Source organism: Gopherus flavomarginatus, chromosome 4, assembly GCF_025201925.1.
Source record: "Gopherus flavomarginatus isolate rGopFla2 chromosome 4, rGopFla2.mat.asm, whole genome shotgun sequence".
NCBI classification, from domain to species: domain Eukaryota; kingdom Metazoa; phylum Chordata; order Testudines; family Testudinidae; genus Gopherus; species Gopherus flavomarginatus.
The window spans coordinates 207,983,236-207,996,183 of record NC_066620.1 but is presented as its reverse complement, the minus strand read 5'-3'; the positions used below and the strand labels follow the sequence as shown (position 1 = coordinate 207,996,183).

General features: G+C 43.5%; 1 protein-coding gene across 1 annotated transcript; it reads left to right on the top strand.

Annotated features, from left to right (window-relative positions):
* Nucleotides 1-10,776: 10,776 nt before the first annotated feature.
* On the top strand, nucleotides 10,777-12,395 carry LOC127050131 (defensin-B5-like). The gene is made up of 2 exons (XM_050951659.1): nucleotides 10,777-10,906; nucleotides 12,277-12,395. Exons 1-2 carry the CDS (start codon nucleotides 10,777-10,779, stop codon nucleotides 12,393-12,395), a joined length of 249 nt encoding a protein of 82 aa, XP_050807616.1.
* The last annotated feature ends 553 nt before the right edge of the window (nucleotides 12,396-12,948 follow it).

The following is a 12,948-nucleotide window of genomic DNA, read 5'->3' as shown; positions in this document are numbered from 1 at the left end:
TTCAAGGAGCCTGTTTTTTCCTCAAAAGAACTGAGCACCTGTCCTCTGACACTCAAGACCTTTCGAAGGTTTCTGAAGTTGAGCACCCAAAAATCACTGATTACTTTTGAAAACTTTGGCCCTAGGCTATTGCTTTGTTTATTTTCTATTTGTAATTCATGTGTATGATTTGTAGGGCTAGTTTTAAAAAAGGGGGGGAATTCTCTTCTAGGAAAAGTTTTTGACAAAATCAATGTTGTTTAATTTTGTTGGAAATTTTTCACTGAATTTTCTGAATTTTTTAACAAAACTGTTCAGTACAAATATTTTATTGTGATTTGAATCAAATGGGGTTGAAATTTTGTGAGGTTTGCGGACTTCCCCACCACCAATGGATAAAAGGGGGAATGAGTGAGGGAATAAAGGGTTTATTGGGGCAGGGACTGTTTGTACAGAACCTGGCTCAATGGGGTCCTAGTCCAAGACTGTGGCTCCTAGATACTACCACAAAACAAATAACAATAATTAATAATTATTATTTCTTTCCAATGAGATAGAATTGGAAAAATGTTCAAACCATTCAAAGATTTTTGATATTTTGATGAAATGTTTTGAAATGAACAATTGTTGTTTTGATTTGAATCAAATGGAACAAATGAAAAATGACTTAGTTTTCATTTTTTATGGGCTTTCCCCCCTTTTCTTCTCTCTCTTTTCCCCTTAGAAAGAGAAAAAAGTGCAACTGCTCCCCCACCCCCCCAATGAAAAAAGTTTGGATTTGTTTCCATCTGATTCAAATCAAAACAAAAATTGTTCATTTCAAAACATTTCATCAAAAAATAAAAGCATTTCTAATAGTATCAAGATATAGTTTTTAATTCTACCTCAGCTGCAGGAAAGAATGGATTCCCCAGGAGAACAGTCAAACAACTGGAAAGCAGGAGAGATTATCAACTCCAAATCTAGAATAAATAGAAAGAACTCCAGGTGGAGAGCAGAGACAGCAGACCAGAGCAACTTGGAATGAAGTGGGAGGTAATTTTGCAATAACCTATCTGTATGATGGATAACTTCACTGATCCCATTCTTAGGGAAACTTACTAGCTGATTTCCATAGAAATTCTTAGTAGCAGTCTTCTTTCAGATAGGCTAACTCATAGTTACTTAGTAAGTGGAGATTTTCTAATTTACCTCACAGGGAGTCCCTTCTAGTCAGCAAGCACCTCTTTCAGTCATAGGTTCATAAGGTCAGTTTATCCCTTGCTATTATGTGGGCAAGGCCTTCTGTAGATGGACTGGATAATTTCCAGCTTCTAGCTTTCCACTTTGTGCAACCAAGGAAAGAAGAGGACAGACATCTCATTGGTAGCACCTGGGGAGGAAGCTCTGTGTAAAACCCTGGGATCTGCGGCCCATTGAACTGTAGCAGTGTCCAGAATGCACTGGCTGACCATTTGCCAAAAGTCAATGATGTGCGGAAACTCCCATTATATGTTCAGAAAGAAGCCACCTATACCAGAGTAGAGGAGAACTAATGGTGATGTGTTGAACTGTACTGCTCATGATCCATTTGTAACTGTTTTCCTTGCTAAGTTGTAGAGACAATTTACCAGTTGGCAATTTTTGTCAACTGGGTATTGAATAAGAGTAGTGTCCAGGTCTTTCTGCCAGACAAGTGTTGTCTGTCTGTGGCCCTACTAATTGCATCCCCTATGTGTAGTTCCCTGACTATTTTACATTTTATCTGGAGACTGATTCTCATGTGCATTAAGGTTCCTGTAGTAAGGCAGTGTGCAAAAGGCTCATTCCTTCTTTAAGGTTTTACACTGTCTTTACTCTGTCCGAGTAGCTTCAGCATCATGTATTCACACACCTATCTTTAATAGGGAAACAAAGAGGACTGGAGGAAATTAAGACCGGTTAGCCTAATTTTGATGCTTGGCAAGATACTGAAATAAATTATTAAACAATCAATTTGTAAGCACCTGAAGAATAGCAGGATTATAGGGAATAGCCAGCATGGTTTTGTGAAGAAAAAAATCATGCCAAATCAACCTAATTTCCTTCTTTGGCAGGATTATTGGCTTAATGGTTAGGGGGAAGCTGTAGACGAAATATATCTTGATTTCAGCCAGGCTTTTGACAAACTCCCACATGACATTCCCATAAGCAAACTAAGAAGATGTAGTCTACAGGAGTGAGACTCAGACCTCAGTGGTTCAGGGGCCAAATTAATGATTAACATTACTTATAAGAGCCACAGTTGTGCAAATTCATTGTTTCATTTACAATAGTACTATTCATATGTCAGGGTTCCCTTCCCACTCTGGTCTCTGGGGTACAGATGTGGGGACCAGCATGAAAGACCCCCTAAGCTTATTTCTACCAGTTTAGGTAAAAAACTTCCCCAAAGGCACATATACTTCCCTTGTCCTTGTGTTTGTCAGTCTGTTTGGTTTGTTTGTTTGAAGGACCGTGTGCTGTAGCTGGCAGTTGGAGGTGGAGCTACTAGGAAGGTTTGAAAGCTAGAAGCCTCTGGTAATTGGCTGAGCCTTAACCAGTGGGCGGGGCATTCACTCAGGCCAGGGCTTTATAAAGCTGCGCACAAGCGCCCAGGGAGCTTAGCGAACAGGAGCTGCTAACAGGGAGTTTTGCAAGGGAGTTTGGAAGGGGAGTAGGAAGGGAAGGGGGGGTCCCTTGTCGGTCTCATCTGTGACCCATTGGTCCCCTGAACCCATAACCTGAGCCACATCGAAAACCTTTCTGTTTACAGCAAAGAGGAGCGTACAGGGAGCTGTAGACAGGAATTTGAGACAGTTTGACAGAGGGAGGCCTACAATGGTGAGGAGGACCCGCAACACCTGTGCCAGCACTGCTTCTGTCTCCTCCACCTGTGCCTGTAGCCAGACAGAGCACCAAAGCATGGATGCTTTTACCCAGATTCTGGTGTGGGCTTGCAAAGACTGTAATTTGCAATTTCCACTTACTGATATCCAGGCTGGGGGTGGCATCCAATGTGAAAGGTGCCTACTGGTGGAATCTCTCAGGCAGCAGGTGGGAGAGCTACAGGAGGAGGTGGCCAGGCTGAGGAACATCCATGTCCATGAGCAGTTCCTGGACAGTATCCATGTGGAGACAGCTGATGGTCCTGTCCCAGTTGACAGGACTACCGACACTCCAGTGGAGGAGGAGATGCCTCAAGGTGTATCTGCCACACCAGTGGAGGAGGAGGCTCAAGGTGGACACAGCCAGCTGGTTACTTCTAGCAGCAGGCAGTGCTCCACTGCTGCTGCAAACCCTCCTGTTGTGGTAAAAGATAACCATAATGCTCTTCTTGATACAGGAGAGAAGAAATCACCCCCAGCAGTTAAGGGGTGAAGCCTCGTACCCCTAAGGCTGGGAGGTCTGCTGCCACCACTGATAAGAAACGTAGGGTAGTGGTTGGAGACTCTCTGCTGAGGGGGACGGAGACACCCATCTGTCGCCCTGACCGTTCATCCCGGGAGGTATGCTGCCTGCCAGGGGCCCGTATCCGAGATGTTACAGAGGCTTTGTCGAGGATTATCCGGCCTTCTGACTACTATCCCATGCTACTCATCCATGTGGGCACAAATGATACTGCGAGGTGTGATGCTGAGCAGATCAAGAGTGACTACAGGGCTCTGGGAGTACGGGTTAAGGAGTTTGGAGCGCAGGTGGTATTCTCTTCGATTCTTCCTGTTGAAGGTAGGGGTCCGGGCAGAGACAGATGCATCGTGGAGGTGAATGCCTGGCTGCGAAGATGGTGTCGCCAGGAGGGCTTTGGCTTCCTCGACCATGGGATGCTATTTGAGGAAGGACTGCTAGGAACAGATGGCGTTCACCTTTCGAAGAGGGGAAAGGCCTTATTTGCGCACAGACTGGCTAACCTAGTAAGGAGGGCTTTAAACTAGGTTCGACGGGGACAGGTGAGCAAAGCCCACAGGTAAGTGGGGAACAAGACCTGGGAGATGGGTTGGAAACAGGAGGGAGCACGGGCTATAATGGCAGAGAGGAAGGAGGGTCAGGGCAAAGCTGGGAGGCAAGATCAAACCAGTATCTTAGATGCCTTTATACAAATGCAAGAAGTATGGGTAATAAGCAGGAAGAACTGGAAGTGCTAATAAATAAATAAATACAACTATGACATTATTGGCATTACTGAAACTTGGTGGGATAATACACACGACTGGAAGGTTGGTGTGGATGGGTATAGTTTGCTCAGGAAGGATAGACAGGGGAAAAAGGGAGGAGGTGTTGCCTTATATATTAAAAATGTACACACTTGGACTGAGGTGGAGATGGACATAGGAGATGGAAGGGTGGAGAGTCTCTGGGTTAGGCTAAAAGGGGTAAAAAACACAGGTGATGTCGTGCTGGGAGTCTACTACAGGCCACCTAATCAGGCGGAAGAGGTGGATGAGGCTTTTTTCAAACAACTAACAAAATCATCCAAAGCCCAAGATTTGGTGGTGATGGGGGACTTCAACTATCCAGATATATGTTGGGAAAATAACACTGCAGGGCACAGACTATCCAATAAGTTCCTGGACTGCATTGCGGACAACTTTTTATTTCAGAAAGTTGAAAAAGCTACTAGGGGGGAAGCTGTTCTAGACTTGATTTTAACCAATAGGGAGGAACTTGTTGAGAATTTGAAAGTAGAAGGAAGCTTGACTGAAAGTGATCATGAAATCATAGAATTTGCAATTCTAAGGAAGGGTAGAAGGGAGTACAGCAGAATAGAGACAATGGATTTCAGGAAGGCGGATTTTGGTAAGCTCAGAGAGCTGATAGGCAAGGTCCCATGGGAATTAAGACTGAGGGGAAAACAACTGAGGAAAGTTGGCAGTTTTTCAAAGGGACGCTATTAAGGGCTCAAAAGCAAGTTATTCCGATGGTTAGGAAAGATAGAAGATGTGGCAAAAGACCACCTTGGCTTACCCTTGAGATCTTGCGTGACCTACAAAATAAAAAGGCGTCATATAAAAAATGGAAACTAGGTCAGATCACGAAGGATGAATATAGGCAAATAACACAGGAGTGGAGAGGCAAGATTAGAAAAGCAAAGGCACAAAATGAACTCAAACTAGCTATGGGAATAAAGGGAAACAAGAAGACTTTTTATCAATACATTAGAAGCAAGAGGAAGACTAAGGACAGGGTAGGCCCACTGCTCAATGAGGAAGGGGTAACAGTAACGGGAGACTTGGAAATGGCAGAGATGCTTAATGACTTCTTTGTGTCGGTCTTCACTGAGAAGTCTGAAGGAATGTCTAGTATAGTGAATGCTTATGGGAAGAGGGTAGGTTTAGAAGAGAAAATAAGAAAAGAGCAAGTAAAAAATCACTTCGAAAAGTTAGATGCCTGCAAGTCACTAGGGCCTGATGAAATGCATCCTAGAATACTCAAGGAGTTAATGGAAGAGGTATCTGAGCCTCTAGCTATTATCTTTGGGAAATCATGGGAGACAGGGGAGATTCCAGAAGACTGGAAGGGGGCAAATATAGTGCCCATCTATAAAAAGGGAAATAAAAACAACCCAGGAAACTACAGACCAGTTAGTTTAACTTCTGTGCCAGGGAAGATAATGGAGCAGGTAATCAAAGAAATCATCTGCAAACACTTTGAAGGTGGTAAGGTGATAGGGAATAGCCAGCATGGATTTGTAAAGAACAAATCATGTCAAACTAATCTGATAGCGTTCTTTGATAGGATAACGAGCCTTGTGGATAAGGGAGAAGCGGTGGATGTGATATACCTAGACTTTAGTAAGGCATTTGATACGGTCTCGCATGATATTCTTATAGATAAACTAGGAAAGTACAATTTAGATGGGGCTACTATAAGGTGGGTGCATAACTGGCTGGATAACCTTACTCAGAGAGTAGTTGTTAATGGCTCCCAATCCTGCTGGAAAGGTATAACAAGTGGGGTTCCGCAGGGTTCTGTTTTGGGACCGGTTCTGTTCAATATCTTCATCAACGATTTAGATGTTGGCATAGAAAGTACGCTTATTAAGTTTGCGGATGATACCAAACTGGGAGGGATTGCAACTGCTTTGGAGGACAGGGTCAAAATTCAAAATGATCTGGACAAGTTGGAGAAATGGTCTGAGGTAAACAGGATGAAGTTCAATAAAGATAAATGCAAAGTGCTCCACTTAAGAAGGAACAATCAGTTTCACACATATAGAATGGGAAGAGACTGTCTAGGAAGGAGTATGGCAGAAAGAGATCTAGGGGTCATAGTGGACCACAAGCTTAATATGAGTCAACAGTGTGATACTGTTGCAAAAAAAGCAAACATGATTCTGGGATGCATTAACAGGTGTGTTGTAAACAAGACTCGAGAAGTCATTCTTCCTCTTTACTCTGCGCTGGTCAGGCCTCAGCTGGAGCATTGTGTCCAGTTCTGGGCACTGCATTTCAAGAAAGATGTGGAGAAATTGGAGAGGGTCCAGAGAAGATCAACAAGAATGATTAAAGGTCTTGAGAACATGACCTATGAAGGAAGGCTGAAGGAATTGGGTTTGTTTAGTTTGGAAAAGAGAAGACTGAGAGGGGACATGATAGCAGTTTTCAGGTATCTAAAAGGGTGTCATCAGGAGGAGGGAGAAAACTTGTTCACCTTAGCCTCCAGTGATAGAACAAGAAGCAATGGGCTTAAACTGCAGCAAGGGAGATTTAGGTTGGACATTAGGAAAAAGTTCCTAACTGTCAGGGTAGTTAAACACTGGAATAGACTGCCTAGGGAAGTTGTGGAATCTCCATCTCTGGAGATATTTAAGAGTAGGTTAGATAAATGTCTATCAGGGATGGTCTAGACAGTATTTGGTCCTGCCATGAGGGCAGGGGACTGGACTCGATGACCTCTTGAGGTCCCTTCCAGTCCTAGAGTCTATGAGTCTATGAGTCCTTGGACAATATTGCTGCCACCACCAAGTGATTTAGATAAAGATGCAGGAAAAGGACCACTTGGAGTTCCTATTTCCCTAAAATATTCCCCCCAAGCCCCTTCACTCCTTTTCTGGGGAGGCTTGAGAATAATATACCAACCAATTGCCTTTAATAAAAGTATAGACCAGACCCTTTATGTTTAGGACACTAAAATCAATTAGGTTCTTAAAAGAAGAACTTTATTATAAAGAAAAAAGTAAAAGAAGCACCTCTGTAAAATCAGGATGGAAGGTAATTTTACAAGGTAATAAAAAGATTTAAAAACAGAGGATTCCCCTTTAGACTCAACTTCAAAGTTAAAAAACAGGAATAAACCTCCCTCTTAGCATAGGGAAAATTCACAAACTAAAACAAAAGATAATCTAATGCATTTCCTTGCTATTGCTCTCAATTTTTGTAATCTTAGATACTTATTTCAGGTAGGGTTTTAGGAGATGTTTTTTCCTGCCCTGGTCTCTCTCTGTCTGAGAGAGAACAACAAATAGAGCACAAACAAAAACCTCCCCCCACAGATTTGAAAGGATCTTCTTCCCTTATTGGTCCTTTTGGTCAGGTGCTAACCAGGTTATTTGATCTTCTTAATCTGTTATAGGTAAAGGAGGGATTTTACGCTACCCTTAGCTGTATCTTTATGACATCATATTTAAACAGTATGACAATGGAAATATCTATGCATCTAGCTATCTAGCTAGCTATCTAGCTATCGATTCTTACAGCAAATAAGTTAACAACTTAGTGCAAGTAGATAAGTTAATTGGTTAATCACATAATAAAAGCATCCTGGTTAATAAATTAGTTTGGTTAATAATTAAATCACACAGTGTTTTAATAGCATGTGCTGCAAAGAACCACAGGAGGCAAATAAAAGAACCACTTGCAAGTTGCAGTCTGAGTGTCCCTGGCCTAGAGAAAAGTCCTATGAGGTAATCACACAACTGGTTGAAAGTCAATACTCAAAGAGTTTTTATCAGTGGTTTGCTGTCAAACTGGGAGGACGTGTCTAGTGGGGTCCTGCAGAGGTCTGTCCTTGGTCTGTAACTGGTCAATATTTTCATTAAAGGCTTGGATAATGGACTTAAGACTCTACTTCTGAAATTTGCAGATAACACCAGCTGGGAGGGGTTGCAAGAACTTTGGAGGACAGGATTAGAGTTCAAAAAGACCTGCACAAATTGGAGAACGGGTCTGAAATCAACAAGATGGAATTCAATAAAGACAAACGCAAAGTGCTACATTTAGGAAGGAAAAATCAAATGCACAACTACAAAATGAGGAATAACTGGCTAGGTGGCTGTACTGTTGAAAAGGATCTAGGGGGTTTAGTGGATCACAAATTGAATATGAGTCAACAATGTGATGGAGTTGCAAAAAAGACTAATATTTTGGGGCCTATTAACAGGAGTGTCACATGTAAGACATGGAAAGTAATTGTCCTGTTCTACTCAGCACTGGTGAGGCCTCAGCTGGAATACTGTGTCCCATTCTGATCACCACATTAAAGAAAGATGTGGATAAATTGGGGAGAGTCCTGAGGAGATCAACAAAAATGATAAAAAGTTGAGAAAACCTGATCCATGAGGAAAGGTTAAAAAGACTAATTAGGCTTAATCTTGAGAAAAGGAGACTCAGGGGGACCCTGATAACAGTCTTCAAAGGGCTATTATAAAGAGGATGGTGATCAACCTTTTCCCATGTCCACTGAAATAATAGGTTCAATTTGCAGCCAGGGAAGATTTGGGTTAGATATGAGAAAAAATTTTCTAACTATAAGGGTAGTTAAGTTCTGGAACAGGCTTCCAAGTAAGACAGTGGAATCCCCATCATTGGAGGTTTTTAAGCAGAACTTGGACAAACACCTGTCAGGAATGGTCTAGGTTTATTTGCGTCCTGTCTCAGTGCAGGGGGTTGGATTAGATTATTCCTGTCTAATATTGAACTCTAGGTAGAGGAAGAATGGTCCAGTGCTCTAGGTCCTAGCTGAGAACTCCATAGAATCACAGAAGATGTGGGTTGGAAGAGGCCTCAGGAGATCATCTAGTCCAACCTCCTGGTCAAAGCAGGATCAACCCCAACTAAATCGTCCCAGCCATGGCTTTATCAAGCCTGACCTTAAAAACATCTAAGGAAGGAGATTCCACCACCTCCTTAGGTAACCCAATCCAGTGCTTCACCACCCTCCTAGTGAAATAGTGTTTCCTAATATCCAGCTGTGGCAAACTCAGGACACTTAGCTACCAGGAGAGGGGTAGTAATTAGTCCCAGAAGGCTTAACCATGGAGGAATAAGGTTCAGCTGGAACTGGGGTTACCAGGGAGCTGATTAGTTTCAGGTGGCCCCAATGGCTGGAGACCTTTTTAAACCCTCCCTGGCAGGGAAGGGGAGAAGCGAAGCAGCCAGTGAGTAGGGGGTAGCTGAACTCTGAAACCTTTCTTGCAAAGCGCATTGCACTTTCCCCAGAAGGAGAGGAAAACAGAACAAGGGCCTGACTGAGAAGGGATCAACTAGACCCTGCGCGACTGTGAAGGGCTTTTGCTTTGCCCAAGCCTGTGTCTCCAAGGTTAAGAAGGACTGAGCTAGCAGAGGAGAGGCAGGTACTTTGCCACACATCCTAGACCTCCCCCACTGCAACTTGGGACCATTACTTTTTGTTCTGTCATCTGCCACCACTGAGAACAGTCAAGCTCCATCCTCTTTGGAACTCCCTTTCAGGTAGTTGGAGGCTGCTATCAAATCCCCCCTCACTCTTCTCTTCTGCAGACTAAACAATCCCAGTTCCCTCAGCTTCTCCTCATAAGTCATGTTCTTGAGCCCCCTAATAATTTTTGTTGCCCTCCACTGGACTGTCTTCAATTTGTCTATTTTCCTTCTGTAGTGGGGAGACCAAAACTGGATGCAATACTCCAGATGTGTCCTCACCAGTGCCAAACAGAGGGAAATAATCACTTCCCTCGATGTGCTGGCAATGCTCCTACTAATGCAGCCCAATATGCTGTTAGCCTTCCTGGCAACAAGGGCACAGTATTGACTCATATCCAGCTTCTTGTCCACTGTAATCTCCAGGTCCTTTTCTGCAGAACTGCTGTTTAGCCAGTCAATCTCCAACCTGTAGCTGTGCATGGGATTCTTCCATCCTAAGTGCAGGACTCTGCACTTGGAGACATGAGCTCAATTCTATGTTCTGCTACAAACTTCTTGTGTGGGCTTGGACAAGGCTGTGTGCCTCACTTTCCTGTCTTTACATGGAAGATAGCACTGCCTTGCCTCAGAGGAAGGTTGAGAGGATAAATATGTTAACCCTTATGAGGTGCTCAGATACTGCAGCGTTGGGGACTGGCTAAGTACCTTAGATAGGTGATTCCAAAAGATAAGAGTGGTTTCCTAGTGAAGACCAGGCCTGTGAGGGGATAGGTCAAGCACAATCTTGGTATGTGATCTCAAGCAGGTCTCACTGTCTCTTCTGCTTTCGGCAGGGAGCTGCTATTTATCTTTCTCTCTGAACAGAAGGAGATGACAGACCACTCAGGTGCTTTGTTTGCACATCTTCAAACAGATGGGGAGCAGGAGGGATTATCATCAAAAAGTCTAAAGTAAATAGATTGGATGTGCAGCTGGGGGCAGAGCCCTAATCAGAGTAACATCAAATGGAATTTGGAGGAATTTTATTTACACATGCACACATACAATATCCTGCCCTTTGTTTTATAAACCCTCATAAAAACTGGGATTCTAGCCTCTTTTTGCCTTTTAAAGCAGCATCGTCTCAACCTGTCTCTGAGTTTCTTCTCTGTGGAGACACTAAGATCCCAGCCAAGCATCAGCCATGCAGGCTCTTTACCTTCTCTTTGCTCTTCTCTTCTTGGTTTTCCAGGACCAGGCTCAGTCCAAGGAGCAGGATGAACCCCAGGAACCTGCCTTACTGGATCAGATAGAAGGAGCCAGGGTAGTCCGGGGTAAGACACCAATTTGCATAGACTTGTAAATGAGATGTCTCTATCAATGTGAGGGAAACACACCAATATCAGCTGATTGCAAGTCTCCAGGCTAGATTACTGTTGAGATATATTTAAGATGCCCACTCTTGTTACTATTGATTATTTTTCAAGCACCCTCCAGTCAGCATGGGAGTTTGAAGCTCTAGAGTGAAGCTTCAAAGTGAAGCTTGGCCCAAACCTCAGGGCTCCAGCTGGCTTTGGGCTGGAACTGTGTGAGCTTGGAGATTTTGGGCTAGAACCATGTGAGCTTGGGGATTTTGTATAATACCAACTCACAAATCAAGCCAGGTTTGTCTGAGACTGGGACAGGTTCCCATGGGAGACCTATTGAACCTGAGCAAAGGTCTCAGAAGACCTGAACCTCACAAAAACTGCCTTTGCCCTGAAAGGCTTATAGCGTAAATAACTCTTGCAGTCTATCTACAGTAGGTGCTAATACTCAGAGATAGTGCAGGTCTATATTTCCCTAACTTCCAGAGAAGACTCTGGGGAGGCAGGGCAAGTAACAGCATAGATCAGTAGGACTCTGGATTGAGACTTGGGGCTCCTGAGCTCTGTTCCTAACTCAATCTAGATTAGGTACTTTAATGCCCCCCATTATCATAGCTCACAGGCATTAACACATTTCTCTTCCCACCAGCCACGGGAGGTAGGGAAGTGCTATTATCCCTCTAGAACAGGTAGAGAACTGAGTCCCAGAATGTCTGAGGGACTGGAACAAACATTCAGGGACTGTCTCTGGCTATGTGCTCATACAGTGGGGCCCCCATCTCAGTAGAGACTGCTTGATGCCATTGTAAATAACATATGGAGATATACCTATTTCATAGAACTGGAAGGAACCCTGAAAAGTCATTGAGTCCATCCCCTTGCCTTCACTAGCAGAATCAAGTACTCATTTTTGCCCCTGATCCCTGAGTGGCCCTCTTAAGGGCTGAGCTCACAACCCTGGGTTTAACAAGCCAGTGCTCAAACCACTGAGCTATCCCTCTGCTCTAATAACAAAATAACCAATAGTAATAAAGAGGTTTCAGAGTAGCAGCTGTGTTAGTTTATATCCTCAAAAAGAACAGGAGTACTTGTGGTAGTCTCTAAGATAACACATTTATTTGAGCATATAAATTTGTTAGTCTCTAAAGTGCCACAAGTACTCCTGTTCTTTCTGAGTAATAAAAAGATAATTTTGCTGTATAGATGGCCAGCTCTCTGACAGTTGCCCTAGGCTACAGCTGTTGTATGAGTGCCCATCATTAAGTTAACTGGCAATTTCCCTGTTCCTCTGTTGTTTGTGAATGGCAAGTTGCCTGATCCATCTGTCCTCTTTGCAGAAATAAGTAGCTCCTGTCTTGCCCGAAGGGGTCAGTGCCGACTTGGGTTCTGTCCCTGGAAGGAAACGAAGATCACATCCTGTGGTTTTGGTAGGCCCTGCTGTAAGAAAGTGATATAAAGAACCTACTGGAATCTGAAGAAATCCACACAGGGGATTCTCAGCAGCCAGAGAGGGGAAAAGCCATGTTAATTCTGCTTTTCTGAACAAGTGATTTGAAATCATGTTCCTTTAATAAAGATGATTCTTGCATTGCTTTTGCAGCAGAGGGCAAATTTCTTTTCTACTTCACCCTTCTGAAGTGACTGATACTAAGTGGGAGTAGAATAATCAACTGCCCTGATTGGCTAATAGGATACACCTGGCACAGATTCGAACTTGTCAGTAGAGAGGGTTGGAGCATTTTTGATTAACTGAAACTTTGTCCAAACCAAACCATTTAGACAAAGATTAGGGTGTGCATGGAAAGGGAGCTCTAGATTCCCCCAAACCTTCCCAAGTTGAAAGGATTTCTTTTCATTCCAAAGCAGAATGAACAGAGCACTGGCCTGGGGCAGCCAGTCTAGTACCACAGCATTGCAGTATCTGAGAGTGTGTCTACACCAGCTGCCTGAACTGTGGGACTTTCCCACCTCACGGCTCTAGCCCAAGCCAGAACATCTTATACCACAAT

Coding starts and splice junctions, on each gene's coding strand:
- LOC127050131 (XM_050951659.1), top strand. CDS start 10,777: ATGCAGGCTCTTTACCTTCTCTTTGCTCTTCTCTTCTTGGTTTTCCAG. Junction 10,907..12,276: donor AGGAGCCAGGGTAGTCCGGG/GTAAGACACCAA, acceptor TCCTCTTTGCAG/AAATAAGTAGCTCCTGTCTT.